Source organism: Nycticebus coucang, chromosome 17, assembly GCF_027406575.1.
Source record: "Nycticebus coucang isolate mNycCou1 chromosome 17, mNycCou1.pri, whole genome shotgun sequence".
Taxonomy (NCBI): domain Eukaryota; kingdom Metazoa; phylum Chordata; class Mammalia; order Primates; family Lorisidae; genus Nycticebus; species Nycticebus coucang.
The window spans coordinates 83,926,947-83,943,258 of record NC_069796.1 but is presented as its reverse complement, the minus strand read 5'-3'; the positions used below and the strand labels follow the sequence as shown (position 1 = coordinate 83,943,258).

The 16,312-nt window shown below is 45.8% G+C and overlaps 1 protein-coding gene across 4 annotated transcripts in view; it reads right to left on the bottom strand.

Moving 5' to 3' along the window:
- Positions 1-8,946: 8,946 nt before the first annotated feature.
- Positions 8,947-16,312, bottom strand: part of TBC1D9B (TBC1 domain family member 9B) — a 44,577-nt gene continuing 37,211 nt past the window's right edge. For 3 of the 4 annotated variants that reach the window (XM_053566720.1, XM_053566723.1, XM_053566724.1), the window contains 5 exons: positions 14,638-14,709; positions 14,308-14,358; positions 12,556-12,618; positions 11,909-12,015; positions 8,947-10,276 (listed from right to left, as the gene is read on the bottom strand). In XM_053566720.1, coding sequence (XP_053422695.1) covers positions 9,593-10,276; positions 11,909-12,015; positions 12,556-12,618; positions 14,308-14,358; positions 14,638-14,709 — 977 coding nt within the window. In that variant the 3' untranslated portion in view covers positions 8,947-9,592. The remainder of the gene's footprint in view (positions 10,277-11,908; positions 12,016-12,555; positions 12,619-14,307; positions 14,359-14,637; positions 14,710-16,312) is intronic. The other variant, XM_053566722.1, reaches the window with a different exon arrangement.

Below are 16,312 nucleotides of genomic sequence, written 5' to 3'. Positions count from 1 at the left end.
CCTGTAGTCCCAGCTACTCAGGAGGCTGAGGCAAGAGAATCGCCTAAGTCCAGGAGTTGGAAGTTGCTGTGAGCTGTGTGATGCCATGCACTTTACCGAGGGTGATAAAGTGAGACTCTGTCTCAAAAAAAAGATAGAAATCAAATTCCAAAGAGTAGTTCTAAAGTTGTCTCATGAAATTAATGAATTCAAAGTCCAAGTCACCAAAGATATGGACATAATGAGAAAGGAGACAGCAGACTGGCTCAAGGAAATGAAAAAGTTAGTAGAGGACCTCTGAAATACAGTAGAATCCCTTAGTAATAGAGTTGATCAGGCAGAAGAAAGGATCTCTGAAATCGAAGACAAAGCTTTTGAAGGTTCCCAAACACTAAAAGAAGCAGACAAATGGAGAGCAAAAACTGATGGTTCCCTGAGAGAGTTGTAGGATCAATCCAAACCATCAAACATTCATCTTATAGGAATTCCAGAAGGAGAAGAGGATGGTCCTAAAGATACAGATGCTCTACTCCAAGAGATCTAGGAGGAGAATTTCCCAATCATTGAAAGAGGTACAGAACTTCAGATAGTTGACAGCTTCAGAACTCCAATAAGACTTAATCCAAATAAAGCATCTCCTAGACACATTGTGATTAACTTTGCCAAATTAAGATGAAGGAGAAAATTCTGCAAGCAGCCAGACAAAAGAAAAGCATCACCTACAAAGGGAGAAATATCAGAATGATGGCAGATCTCTCAGCTGAAATGTTTCAAGCCAGAAGAGGATGGTCATCAACCTCCAATCTCCTGAAACAAAACAACTTCCAGCCCAGGATCCTGTATCCAGCTAAACTGAGTTTCATTTGTGATGGAGAAATCAAATACTTTAATGACATACATATGTTGAAGAAATTTGCCATAACTAAAGCAGCTCTCCAGGATATTCTCAGACCTATCCTCCACAATGACCAGTGCAATGCTCTACCTCCAAGTAAACTCACCCAAAAAGTTTTGAACAAAACTCAACTCCCACAGTAGTGAAAGAATTAAAAATGTCTACTGGACTTCCGAAAATCATGACACCCAAAACACAACCAGGCTTATCAATTCTCTCAATTAATGTGAATGGCTTAAATTGTCCTCTAAAGAGGCACAGTTTGGCTGACTAGATACATAAACTCAGACCAGATATCTGCTGTATACAAGAATCTCACATTAAAGGATAAAAATAAACTCAGGGTGAAGGGATGGACTTCTATAATACAGGTAAATGGAAACCAGAAAAAAGCAGGGGTTGCAATTTTAGTTGCAGATACAATTGGCTTTAAACCAACAAAGATAAAGGGAAACACCCAACATAAAGAGATTTCAATACTTAACATTTATGCACCCTACCAGAATGCCCCTCAATTTATAAAGCAAACCCTAATGGATATGAACAACTCAATATCTTCCTGCACTATAATAGTTGGAGATTTTAACACTCCTTTGACAGTTTTGGACAGATCCTCCAAGAAGAAACTAAACAAAGAAATATTAGACTTCAACCTGACCCTAGAACAAATGGACTTTACAGACCTCTACAGAACATTTCATCCTAATAAAACTGAATATACATCCTTGTCATCAGCCCACAGATCATCCTCTAAAATAGATCATATCCTAGGACACAAATCTAACCTCCAAAAATTTAAAAGAATAGAAATTATTCCTTGTATCTTTTGGGACCACTATGGAATAAAAGTTGAACTCAAAAGCAACAAGAATCTTCACAGTCAAACAAAATCACAGTAACTAAATAATCTTAGACTGAATGATAGCTGGGTCAAAGATGAGATTAAGAAGGAAATTGCCAAATTTTTGGAACAAAATGATAATAAAGACACTAATTATCAAAACGTGGGATACTGCAAAGGCAGAGGGAAATTTATAGCATTGGAAGCCTTCATCAAGAAAACAGAAAGAGAGGAAGTCAACAACTTAATGGATCATCTCAAGCAACTGGAAAAGGAAGAACATTCCAATCCCCAACCAAGCAGAAGAAAAGAGATAACCAAAATTAGGGCAGAATTAAATGAAATTGAGAACAAAAGAATCATTCAGAAGATCAATAAAACAAAAAGATTTTTTTTCAAGATTAATAAAATTGATAAACCTTTGGCCAACCTAACCAGAAACAGAAAAGTAAAATCGCTAATATTGTTTATCGGAAATGATAAAGGAGAAATAATGACACCTCAGAAATTTGAAAAATTCTCAATGATTACTACAAAAATCTCTATTCCTAGAAATATGAAAATCTGAAGTAAATGGACCAATACCTGGAAGCTCGCCACCTTCTGACTCAACCAGAAAGAATTAGAAATCTTGAATAGACCTATATCAATCACTGAAATAGCATCAACAATACGAAATCTCCCAAAAAAGAAAAGTCTGGGACCAGAAGGCTTCACATCCAAGCTAGTACCTATAGGGCGGCGCCTGTGGCTCAAAGGAGTAGGGCGCTGGCCCCATATACTGGAGGTGATGGGTTCAAAACTGGCCCTGGCCAAAAACAAACAAACAACAACAACAAAAAAAAAAAACATTGCAAACTAGTTATACAACCTTTCCCAAAGCATAGAAAAAGACAGAATACTTCCCAACACATTCTATGAAGCAAATATCACCCTGATCCCCAAACCAGGAAAGGATCCAACAAAGAAAGAAAATTATAGACCAATATCATTAATGAATATCCATGCAAAAATATTCAATAAGACCTTAGCAAACAGAATTCAACAACTCATCAAAAAAATGATAAAAAAACACCATGATCGAATTGGTTTTATTCCAGGGTTACAGGGTTGGTTCAACATATGCAAATCTATAAATATAATACATCACATAACAAAACAAAAAACAAAGACCATATGCTTCTCTCAATTGATGCAGAAAAAGCATTTGATAATATCCAGCATCCTTTCATGATCAGAACACTTAAGAAGTCACCTGTGGCTCAAGCGGCCAAAGTGCCAGCCACATACACCTGAGCTGGCGGGTTTGAATCCAGTCTGGCCCAACAAACAACAATGATGGCTGCAACCCAAAAATAGCTGGTGTTGTGGTGGGCGCCTGTAGTCCCAGCTATCTTAGAGGCAGAGGCAGGAGAATCGCTTGAGCCCAGGAGTTGGAGGTTGCTGTGAGCTATGATGTCACAGCACTCTACCCAGGGTGACAGCTTGAGGCTCTGTCTCAAAAGAAAAAAAAAAGAACACTTAAGAAAATAGGCAGAGAAGGGACATTTTTTAAACTGATAGAGGCCATCTACAGCAAATCCTCAGCCAATATAATTTTGAATGGAGTAAAATTGAAAACATTTCCACTCAGATCAGGAACAAGGCAAGGATGCCCACTGTCTCCATTGCTATTCAACATAGTAATGGATGTCTTAGCCATAGCAATCAGGCACGAGAAGACAATCAAGGGTATCCAAATAGGGTAGAGGAGATCACATTCTCACTCTTCGCTGATGATATGATCCTATACCTGGAAAATCGCAGGGACTCAACTTCAAAACTCTTAGAAGTGATCAAGGAATACAGCAGTGTCTCTGGATACAAAATAAATACTTACAAATCAGTAGCTTTTATATATGCTAACAATAGTCAAGCTAAAAATATAGTCAAGGACTCTATTCCGTTTACAGTAGTGCCAAAGAAGATGAAATATCTGGGAATTTACCTAACAAAGGAAGTGAAAGATCTCTATAAAGAGAACTATGAAACTCAGAGAAAAGAAATAGCTGAAGATGTTAACAAATGGAAAAACATACTATGCTCATGGCTGGGAAGAATCAACATTGTTAAAACGTCCATACTACCTAAAGCAATCTACAGATTTAATGCAATCCCTATTAAAGTACTATTGCTATACTTTAAAGAACTTGAAAAAATAGTACTTAGTTTTATATGGACTCAGAAAAAAACTCAAACAGAAAACACATTACTCAGAAATAAGAACAAATCAGGAGGTCTAAACCAGACTTTAGACTATACTATAAATCTATAGTGATCAAAACAGCATGGTACTGGCACAAAAACAGGGAGGTAGATTTATGGAACAGGATAGAGAACCAAGAGATGAATCCAGCCACTTATCATCATTTGATCTTCGATAAGCCTATCAAAAATATTCAGTGGGGGAAAGACTCCAAATTTAACAAATGGTGCTGGGTGAACTGGCTGGTGACCTGCAGAAGACTGAAACTGGACCGCTACCTTTCACTATTAACAAAAATTCTCACTGGATAAAAGATTTAAACTTAAGACATGAAAGTATAAAAATAGTAGAAGAGAATGCAGGGAAAACACTTGACGAAATTGCCCTGGGAGAATATTTTATGAGGAGGACCCCCCCCCCCCCCAGCAATTGAAGCAACACCAAAAATACATTACAGGGATCTGATCAAATTAAAAAGCTTTTGCACAGCCAAGAGCACAGTAAGTAAAGCAAATAGACAACCTTCAGAATGGGTGAAGATTTTTGCAAGTTATGCTTCTGACAAAGGTCTGATAAGTAGAATCTACAGAGAACAAACTAATCAATAAGAAAAGAACAAATAAACCCATTTCTTGTGGGCAAGAGACTTGAACAGAAACTTCTCTGATGAAGACAGGCGCATGGCCTATAAACACATGAAAAAAAATGCTCATCATCCTTAATCATCAGAGAAATGCAAATCAAAACCACTTTGAGATATCATCTAACTCCAGTAAGATCAGCCCACATCACAAAATCCCAAAACTACAGGTGTTGGTGTGGATGCAGAGGGAACGGAACACTTCTACACTGCTGGTGGGAATGCAAGCTAATACGACCTTTTTGGAAAGAAGTTTAGAGAACACTCAAGGAACTAAAAGTAGACCTACCATTCGATCCTGCAATTCCTCTAAGATATATACTCAGATGATCAAAAATTATTTTACAACAAAGACATTTGCACTGGAATGTTTATTGCAGTCCAGTTCATAATAGCCAAGACATGGAAACAGCCCAAGTGCCCATCGAGCCATGAATGGATTAACAAATTGTGGTATATGTACACCATGGAATACTATGCAGCCATAAAAAGATGGAGACTTCATATCTTTTATGTTTACCTGGATGGAGCTGGAACATATTCTTCTTAGTAAAGTGTCCTGAGAATGGAAAAACAAGTATGCAATGTACACAATACTTCTATGAAATCAATATATAATCACCTGCACATTTATATGAATGGCAAAACATAACTATAGTCCAGAAAGTAGAAGGGAAAAGGAGAGATGGCAGAAGAGGAGGGATAGGGGAGGAGGGAGGGCATTCAGAGGGACCTCACCTAATGTGCATGATGCAATGGTACATTTCAAAACTATTAAGAAATGAGTATAATTGTGATGGATGTGTTACTTAGTTCAATGTAAGCATTTCGCATTGTATATCAAAGCAGTACACTGAACCCCATAAATGCATCAATGTACAAAGTTATGACTTAATAAAAAAAAATTATCCAAATTCCAAGTTATTTAAATCTAATTAAATATAATCAATTTAAGGCTTTACAGTGACAAACAAATGTGTGGGATTCTTTTTTTTTTTTCCTTGAGACAGAGTCTCACTATGTTGCCCTCGGTAGAGTGCTGTGGCATCACAGCTCACAGCAACATCAAACTCTTGGGCTTAAGTGATTCTCTTGCCTCAGCCTCCTGAGTAGCTGGTACTACAGGTATCTGACACAACGCCCGGCTATTTTTTTGTTGCAGTTGCCGTTGTTTTAGCTGGCCTAGGCCCAGTTTGAACTAGCCAACTTTGTGTATGTGGCTGGTGCCCTACCCACTGAGCTATGGGCACCACTCGATGTGGGATTCTTACATATTTAAGAATGACATTACCGGCCAAGAACTGTCTTTTTGACGAAGAGCTTCTTTGTCAATGAATCCTTTTAAATTACTTTATGCCAGAAAGGAAATTATATTACCCAATCATTATTTTTTTCTTTTACTTTTTTTTTTTTTTGAGACAGAGTCTCACTTTGTTGCCCTCAGTACAGTGCTGTGGCATCATAGCTCACAGCAACCTCAAACTCTTTTGCCTCAGCCTCCCAAATAGCATCACGATTTTTCTTAAGAAACAAACCTTAGTTGTTCCAGTTCCTGGTTGTTGTTTTGCTACATTAAGAATGTGACATAGGGGTGGCACCTGTGGCTCAGTGAGTAGGGCGCCAGCCCCATATACTGAGGGTGGTGGGTTCAAACCCGGCCCTGGCCAAACTGCAACAAAAAATAGCCAGGCGTTGTGGTGGGCGCCTATAGTCCCAGATACTCAGGAGGCTGAGGTAAGAGAATCTCCTAAGCCCAAGAGCTGGAGGTTGCTGTGAGCTGTGACACCACAGTACTCTACCAAGGGCGACAGAGTAAGACTCTGTCTCTAAAAAAAAAAAAAAAATGGGGCATAGCAGTTATGGATAAATTATGATAAAATCATGGAAAGCATTTTTTTTTTTTTTTTGTAGAGACAGAGTGTCACTCTATGGCTCTCAGTAGAGTGCCGTGGTGTCACACTGCTCAGAGCAACCTCCAACTCCTGGGCTTAGGCGAGTCTCTTGCCCCGGCCTCCCAAGTACCTGGGACTACAGGTGCCCGCCACAACGCCCAGCTATTTTTTTGTTGTAGTTCCCCTGGGGCCGGGTTTGAACCCACCACCCTCAGTATATGGGGCTGGCATCCTACCCACTGAGCCACAGGCACCACCCATCTTTTTTTTTTTTTTTTTGTAGAGACAGTCTTACTCTTTTGTCCCAGGCTAGAATGCTATGGCATCATCCTACCTCACAGCAACCTCAAACTCCTAGGCTCAAGAGAGCCTCCTGCCTTATACTCCCACGCAACTACAGACTCCTGACAAAATATGAAACTAGTATTTCTTTTTCTTTCATTCTCTCTCTTTTTTTTTTTTGAGACAGAGTCTCAAGCTGTCACCCTGGGTAGAGTGCTGTGGCATCGTAGCTCCCAGCAACCTCCAACTCTTGGGCTCAAGTGATCCTTTTGCCTCTGGCTCAGGCTGATCTCAAATCTGTGAGCTTAAGCAATCCACCCGTCTCGGCCTCTTAGAGTGCTAGGATAACAAGCCACCGGGCCCAGCCCACTATCTTTCTTTCTTTCTTTTTTTAGTAGAGGCAGGGTCTCTCTCGGTCTTGCTCAGCCTGGTCTTGAACCCTTGAGCTCAGAGATCCTCCTAGGCCTAGGCCTTCCAGAGTGTTAATATTACAGGCATGAGCCCCCACACCTGGACAAAGCATAGTTTTTTTTTTGTAGAGACAGAGTCTCACTTTATGGCCCTCGGTAGAGTGCCATGGCATCACACAGCTCACAGCAACCTCCAACTCCTGGGCTTAAGCGATTCGCTTGCCTCAGCCTCCCGAGTAGCTGGGACTACAGGCACCCGCCACAACGCCCGGCTATTTTTTTTTTTTTGGTTGCAGTTCAGCCAGTGTCGGGTTTGAACACCGGTATATGGGGCTGGCGCCCTACCGACAGAGCCACAGGCGCCGCCCCAAAGCATAGTTTTTAAAACCAGCCATAAAATCTTTAGAGACTAGGGATGGGAAAAGGGATTGGCTAAAATGGGCCTAAGGGGTCTTTTCTGGGGTAATGGAAAAGTTCCAAACTTATATTTGTGAAGATAGTTGTGCAACTCTGTACATTTACTACAAATCACTGAATTGTAAATTAAAATGAACAAATTTTATGGTATATAAATTATACCTCATTAAAGCTACTGAAGGGCAGGCTCAGGGCCCATAGCACAGTGGTTACAGTGCCAGCCACATACACCAAAGCTGGAAGGTTGGAACTTGGCCTGGGCCAGCTAGACAACAATGACAACTGCAACAAAAGAATAGCCGGGTGTTGTGGCAGGCACCTGTAGTCCCAGCTACTTGGGAGGCTGAGGCAAGAGAATCGCTTAAGCTCAAGAGTTTGAGGTTGCTGTGAGCTGTGATGCTACGGCACTCTACCCAGGGTGACATAGTGAGACTCTGTTTCAAAACAAAAAACAAAAAAGCTACTAAACTGCAAAAAGCCAAAAGCCAGCAGCCACAGATATACAGTATGTATGTGTGTGTATACACATACATGCATACATATATATACACATATATATATATGTACAGTGTATACAGTAGACCCCCCTACCCCAGGTTTTACTTTCTGTGGCATCAGTTACCCTGTCAACCACTCTTTAGAAAATAGGTGAGTGCTATACAATGAGATTTTGTGAGAGGAATACCACATTCACATACCTTTTATTACAGTATCTTCTCATATTTTTGTTTTATTATTGTTGTTGTCAATCTCCTACTGTGCCTAATTCATACATTAAACTTTTTCATAGGTATGCATGTATAGGAAAAACATAGTACATATAGGGCTCAGGACTATCTGAAGTTTCAGGCCCCCACCCAGAGGACTTGGAACATATTTCCTGGGCATAAAGGGGAGACTGCTGCATCTTTTATTAGGAGCAGGAGCAGCCCTGTGTGTGGGCAAAACACTGGACACTAATGACCAGCTTTAGCTTTTGCTGCAAAGCGAGGGCTTCTTGTGACTCAGCCCTACTCTGGCTCAGCCTGTGGCCCCACAGTCTGATTCCTAAACCTCAGGGTCAATGACTATAGCCCAGGCCCAAGGACTCAACTTCCTGCATAGCTTCCCACCCAAAGAGATGGGATCAGGGTGGTCCTCATCACAGGTCAACACAGGCCCTGCCCAGCCTGCACCAGCACCTGCTATTGCCACATCCAACCTGGCAAGCCTTGCACTCCCCACCCCATCTGAGGGACTGTCTTCAACTTCCTGAACACAGCCCGGTATCTGTACCAGGCCCTGGGAGAAGCCAAGAGGTCTAAAAGCAGAGTGCAAGGGCCACAGTAAGGCACTGTACACAGTGTGGATTTTATTTCTTTCAGGGATTTATTAAGGCATTGAGCAGTGTAATTTTTAGCCAACTGAAATGAATCCAAGGAAAGATATTAGGACCTGAGGGATATGCTTTTAAAGTTAACAGTAAGATAATGAGCTGAGAGCACATAATGTCATGCCTGTTTGCAGTGGCCACCCTGTGATGATTTTTGCCTGTGTTCCTCAGTCAGTAGGCTTAGGCTCAAGGGCTCCCAGAGAGTACCCTAAAGGTTCTGTCACTTTGGTGCCCAAACAAGCACAGGACCCTGGACCACACAGCTGCAAGAGTATCCTGTGGGTGGGGGACTCTGTGTGGCCAGGCCACAAATGGGGCATGGCAGCAGGAGGCAAGTAGAGCGGATCTGAGAGTCTCTAACCTAGGCAGGCGTGGCTGGGTGCCAGGCAGGCTCCCACTGGGCAAAGAGGAAGGTGGGGGCACCACCCTTTTCCTGGGCCCTGCCAGCAGCTGGTGCCAGGAGATGCAACCTCGAGGAATCTAAGGCGTCTGTGCCACCATCAGCTGTCTTTCCACTCACATTGCTTGGCTCTGGGGAGAAAAGGAAGGGTATGCCTTGAGAGAAAAAATGGAAAGGGAGGAGCGGATGGGCCTTGGCTGGCCTGTGCAGCTGCAGAGGTCAGCCTGAAACTCCAGGCTGCTCATGGTCACTGGAGGTGCTAAACTGTCGCTCCACCTTCTTTTGGTCCTTGATCTTAAGTCCAATGTCCACCCTCTTCTCAAAGAAGTTCACCAGCACAGACTCCGTCAGGATGGAGGCAAGGATCTGCTCGAAGGAGATGCACCAGTCCGTGTCGACAGTGCCCCCGCTACGTGCTGTGGGGCTGCGGGCCTCACCCCCCACCAGCACCGTGTCGTCAGTGAGGTCCTCACACTGCAGGGAGCCCGTGCTGACCACTGAGTAGGAGGACATGGACATGTCATCTTTGGTCTCATCATCGGATAGCAGCTGAGAGGGTGCCTCACCACTGCCCCCCTCAACCACCACCTGGCTCTCCTGTGGTGCTTTTCCCAGGTGGGTGTCACCACCAGCTTTGGCCTGGGGGTCCCCTGCAGCTGGTGGCTGGGCCTCCCGGGATGCATCCTGATGGGGCTCAGGTGCTGATGGCTCATCTTCTGTGGCAACATCGTGGTCCCCACTGTGGGCACCGTCTCTGGGCTTCCTGCCCGAGAACTTCTTTCCCACTTCACCAATACGAAGGAGGAGGCTGGCCACTGTGGCAATGGCATGGTACAAGTCTTGCTCCATAGGGTCTTCACTGAACATGTTGTAAAGGGTCTTGCAAAGTTCGATAAACTGCTCCTTTTAAAGAAAAACACAAAAAGATCAAGAAGATGTAAGAGTTGGTCAGACTGCCCCAGTATTGGCCAGACTGGCAAGGCTAGCCATTCTAACAGGTGCTGGCTGTGGTCTTATGAATCATCTCCACTTCACAGATCAGGACATAGGCTCAGAGAGAGTGACTTGACCAATGCCACAGAGATCTTTGCAGGACTTTCTTTTCCAGCTGCCCTTCTCTCAGCACAACGAGAATGTGGTTCTGACCTGGAGTCTCTCCCCATGTCTAAGTCTCTTCTGTTAACAGAGACCGATGTATTTCTATCATGACTCTCTTTTTTAAAATTATTTTTTAATTTATTTTAGGTCAAGTGAAGCAGGACCTAAAAGGAGTGGAGAAGGAGCAAAGAAATCTGTAACTGGTTGTGATCAATTAGTTGCAAACACTACTGACTTGGACCAGCTTCTACCATGACTTTCTAAACTGTTACTATAAGGACTTCTTCATTGTGTCTTGGAATTACTTTTGGCTTTGTGTGTGTGTGTTGAGACAGAGTGTCACTCTGTCACCCTAGGTAGAGTGTATGGTATCATCGTAGCTCACAGCTATCTCAAACTCTTGGGCTCAAGTGATCCTCCTGCCTCAGCCTCTGAAGTAGCTGGGAGTACAGGTACCTAACACAACTCCTGGCTAATTTTTTTTTTAATTCACATAAATTTTAGGGAAATACTTTTTCTATTTTTAGTAGAGGCAGAGTCTCGCTGTTGTTTAGGCTGGTCTTTTTTTTGTTTGTTTGTTTAGGCTGGTCTTGAACTCCTGAGCTCAAGCAGTCCACCTGGAATACAGGCATGAGTCACCACACCTAGCTGGCTTTTTATATTTTTAATTAGAAGCAACTTCAACTCTGTCCTTTCCGGAAGCTCTTTGGAGGGTGATGGCAAGGTGAGTACAGCCTGGGTCAGCTAAGGGGGCAGGTTAGGGAGGATAGATTCTAGGGGCCACACACTCAGAACTCTGTGTCCGAAAAGAGGAGGAAGCCCCAATTTCAGGTTTCAGGTGCCCCATTCTTCAAGTTGCAGGTGGCAGGCAGGGTCCCATTGTGGGCACACCTAGGGTGGGTCTGGCCTGAGGGCCATGGTCAGGCTGTAGCTCAAAATTGCCTTGGTTGGATGTCTGCAGCTTGAATCCTGGGGCTACCATTTCCTGGCTGTGAGACCCTTGGCAAGATGCTAAGTTCCTGAGAGGAGAGACCAGAGTGAAGAGCGGGCCATGGAGGGGATGCTCAGGCCTGTGTGTGCTACACTGGGCACGGCCTAAGAGGGGCAGGAGTGCATGAACACTTTCCTGTCAGAGGTGGTGTCTGAGTCTCTGGCCATTGGAGGCTAACCTCCAGCACTTCTCTGGTTCATGGACCTTGATTCAACCTGAGTGAGCTGTCACCATGGAAACACCCCCTGTACAAGTCCTGGAGTCACTGACTTCATGTCCTTCTGGAATCATCACTGAATGCTACCTAAGACTAATGGGCTCTAGAGGAAGGGAGGGGAATTCCCACCCCCCAGGAGATGGCCAGAGTGTGGGTGGTATGATCTGCACTGTCAAGTCTTGGCCAGAATTCTCCAGAAATATCTGTTGCCAGGTCCAACTGAGCCTACCTGGTTCATCTTGGGAAGATCCTTGATCGTCTCCTTCTGAGCCTCCTTCTCCTTGGCCCACATTCGAAGGTAGTGCCGATAGTCTGGGGGGCTGGTTGCCTTCTCCTCTGTGAGTTAGAAGAAGAGATTAGTCTTCATCTGTCAAATGAGAGATGAGGGCTGGGAGCTGGCAGCAGGGAGCAGTGGGGTTGGATGTTCTCTGGCATGGAGTTACCTGGGTCCTATTACAAAATGCCCTGGCAGTTGGGAAGGCAGTGATGAGGAAATACTCCAGAACACCCACAGGGATCCTCTCATCAGCCAAAGTAGTAGGACTATAGCTAATGATGATGGCCCCAAATCTGTCTTCCCTAAGATAGTAATAGAACTACGTGGAGGCTGGAGAGAGGCTGGCATGTGAGGGAGTGTGCTGGCTGGGTACACAGCAGGGGACAAGCCTGGGGCTAGTGGAGGGTGGAGCTCCCCCATGGCAGCTGGTGGGCTGGCCATTCACCTGGAGGTTTAACTCCTTTGTCAGCACACACGTTTGCCACCTGCCTGGGTAGGGGGTCTCTCTGGCAGTGACTGGGGACAGACACTAAGTAAGAGGTACGCAAACTCTACTGACTCTGGGATCACTCACACCACCAGTGGAGAATGGTTCATACCTCCTCTTTTTTCTCGGACATCTTCATTTCCACTCCCTTCTCGCTCTTCTGGTTGTAGTGCTTCTAGACAACCAGAAAAATAAAAGGAACAACATTCTTCTGTTACGACTGCAAACCGTGGGGTCCTTGAGAGGTCCAGTCTATGGTTCTGCAGAACCAGCTCCCTTGCTGGCCCCCTGACTGGCTGGCCCTGACCTCCAGCAAGGGAGGGCCTGGTCATTTGTTCACTTGGGGACATTAAAATGAAAAGCCACTGAGCCTCCACTTCCTCTTTATCAAAGGAATGTAAGTCTCACCACACTGTTTTTTTTTTTTTGTAGAGACAGAGTCTCACTGTACCGCCCTCAGGTAGAGTGCCGTGGCGTCACACGGCTCACAGCAACCTCTAACTCTTGGGCTTACGCGATTCTCCTGCCTCAGCCTCCCGAGCAGCTGGGACTACAGGCGCCCGCCACAACGCCCGGCTATATTTTTGTTGCAGTTTGGCCGGGGCTGGGCCTGAACCCGCCACCCTCGGTATATGGGGCCGGCGCCCTACTCACTGAGCCACAGGCGCCGCCCATCACCACACTGTTTTTAAGAAAATAATAGTGTAAGTTATGGACAAATTCGAGAATACATTCTACAGTTTTTGCTGAAAAAGGTCAAACTCAGGGGAGTCCTAATTCCCAATCCCATCTGTGCCTGCCATGCCATTTGATGAAGAGTTTTATGGATACAGATCCTATGCCCTGCGCTGTATGCTGTACTTCCCAGAAGCCCATGTGTGCTGGAGCTGGCATGCACCACACTGCTAGTGTGCCCACGCACCTGAGGGCAGGCCGGCCAGCTTGGGGACCTCAGGTGCAGACACCAGCAGCCCAGCTCTGAGCTGCCCTCATGTCTATGTGGATAGCTGTGAAGGGCACAACTTTTTGGATTCAGATGTCTCACACCAGAATGGAGACCTGCCTAGGGGCTGAGTGGGGTCTGAGGACAGGGCTCTGCACCATCAGCCTCCCCAGAGTGTACAGGACAAGCCTGATGCATCCTGAATCTGCCCCAGGTGCCGAGTATAACACAAGTATACCGCTTCTGTAGTTTTTATACTTGAAATCAAGGTCCTCAAGATTCACATTCTAATTCCTGTCAACAGGACCACCATGGGCATCTTGATACACGATGCATTTTATTTTCCCTTCTGTGCCTGTTCCTTGGTGTGTATTATCTACCATGTGAAGATATAGGGTGAAGTTATGGTCAACTGCCAAATCTCAGGGCTCAGAATGCCCATTCACCTTGGATTGGATGCTCCCAACAGGCATTAAATACAGCACCGGGATGAGTTCTAATAGGCGCTTGACAGACATCTTTTTCTTGAGTAAGAAAATGATATGGAACATGTTTTCTCAGGAAAGATTCCCTCCAGCCCTCACCCCTGTGCTGTCTGTTTCACAGGGCTGCAAGGACAGCATTTATGTATCTTTCTTATGAAAGTAACGACAGGACACTTTCTGTGTACGTCTGCAAAGGTGATCTGCCTGCTCAAGGTCCAGTGTGCTGTGTGCCCACATTTGCTAGACGCCCACAGCAAATGTGGAAGGCCGTGCCTTCCTTCATCAGTGCAGAAGGGGTGCTGCTGGGTTCTGGACCCTTCTCAGGTCATGGAGGGGTCCCTTGGACAAAAGGCATCCAGGCTTCCTGATCATGCAGGAGTGTGTTAGAAATACGAAGCCCAGAGGCAAAGGTAGCCCCTGCCTTCCAGGGACTGACCTTGAGCCTCCCAGGGCAGGAAAAGATCCGGATCTGAGGCCAGAGGAGATGCTGGAAGGGACAGCAGAGGAGGAGCAGAGGGCAGAGGGAGGAGGAGCAAGGTCCAGGGAGACAGACACACAAAAGAAACAGGAGTGAGAACATTCACGGGGACAGCTCAGTCCCCAGTGTGGCAGGGCCCAGCCCGCATGGTACCACCCCCTTTGGGGAGCATCCCAATGTGGTGCATATGGAGCCCAGGTAGGGCTGCTGGCCATCACCCAGCCCCTTGGGAAGGCTGTGGTGGCTAAAGGGTCACGGCCAGGCTTTTGGGTGTCTCAGCCTGCTCACCTTCCGAGGAGCTGTCCTCTGTGAAATAGTGGGCTGCCTCCAGGGCTGACTCAGCCTCCTCAGGGCTCAGAGCTGTGCTCAGAGAGAAGGAAGAAGGGAGGGGAGGAGGAAATGGTGGGACTCACTCCAAGCAGAGCTCCCTAGCCTGGGGCACAGGCCTCACTCCACCAGGTGCCCAACCACTCCCAGCACCTCAGCACTATAGCCCTTGCCAGCAGTTTTGATGAAGATGATTCGTTCTAGTTACTTGTTACTTTCTCCTGAGTTTAACATTGTTTGAAAACAAAAAACATATCCTATAAAAAAATAAGTACAATCATGAGCTCAGGGAATGGCAGCCACCCTTCCATCCCATTGACCTTCTACCAGGTGGATACTTCCAGGGAGTTTTGAGTGTTGTGCTCTTACAGGCAGGTGGGAGAGACCAGCCATGCTCAAGCAATTTGCTGTTGTCACCTTCGACATCTTGGGGGTTCCTCATGGGCACTCGCTGGCCTATCTGATTTTCTGCACAGCTTTTGCTGATGATGACTAAGCAAGTGCCTGGGGTTGCAGACCCATATGTATGGGAGCTCACCTGCCTGTTGTACAGAGCAGGCCACAATGAGGGGGGTGCCACAGAACAAGGTGTGGGCCATAGTCCACCAGAGCCCAAGCACCCTGTGCCTGGACAGGGTAGGGCAGGCCAAGGTGGCCCAGGAGTGTTGGGGCAGCCCTCCCTATGGCACCCAGGCCTGGAAGGGTCTGTCCAGCCAAGGCCTCTCCAGCGGCAGTGACAGCCTTCCCCAGAAGTATTTTTTTTTTTTTTTTTGAGACAGAGTCTCAGCATGTCGCCCTTGGTAGAGTGCCATGGCGTCACAACACACAGCAACCTCAAACTCTTGGGTTTAAGCAATTCTCTTGCCTCAGCCTCCCAAGTAGCTGGGACCACAGGTGCCGGCCATGACGCCTATTTTTTTGTTGTTGTTGTCATTGTTATTTAGCAGTCCCTGGCTGGGTTCGAACCACTGAGTTTCGGGCGCTGAGCCCCCAGAGGTGTTTAAAGGGGAAGCAAAGCACAGATGTTCTCAGCTCTGGAGGATCAGAGGGATGCCTGGGAGCTTTACAAATGACAGGTCTGGGACCAGCACAGATTAAGTCAAAACCTGTGAGGGTGAAGCTCAGCCTGGTATTCTCAATTATCACTCTGAGGGCAATTATGAGGGCAACTGCCAGAGCAGAGTGCCCTGGGCTAGTTTTCATCTGCCCAACTCTTAGCTTCCTGAAATGTGGATGAGCCTTCAGAGAACTCTCCCCGCGGCTGTCCTGCAAAGCCAGGTGAGCTCTCTCACCTCAGTAGCAGCCCCTCATCCCTGTGGGCTCTGGCCTGGCTTTCTCCCACCCTTCCCCTGCTCACCCAACCCTGTAAATGTGCTCCATGAGGCTTCCACAGGCTTAGGGCCAGAGAGGTGTAGGCCCTCCTCACCGTAGGACAGGGTTTTTCAGGCTGATCCCCTTGAGAAACTTAACATACGCAGTCTTGGTTTCAAACTTGAATCCTGTTCATGAACCCCCATCATGGTTTTTGGGTTAAGCTGCCCATTCAATGGGTGGAGTTCTGTTTTTAGAGATGCCTGGGTGCCTCTGGGATTCTCTTTCTCATCCCTTCCCAGGCCATGGCCTGGCTCTTAGGCCA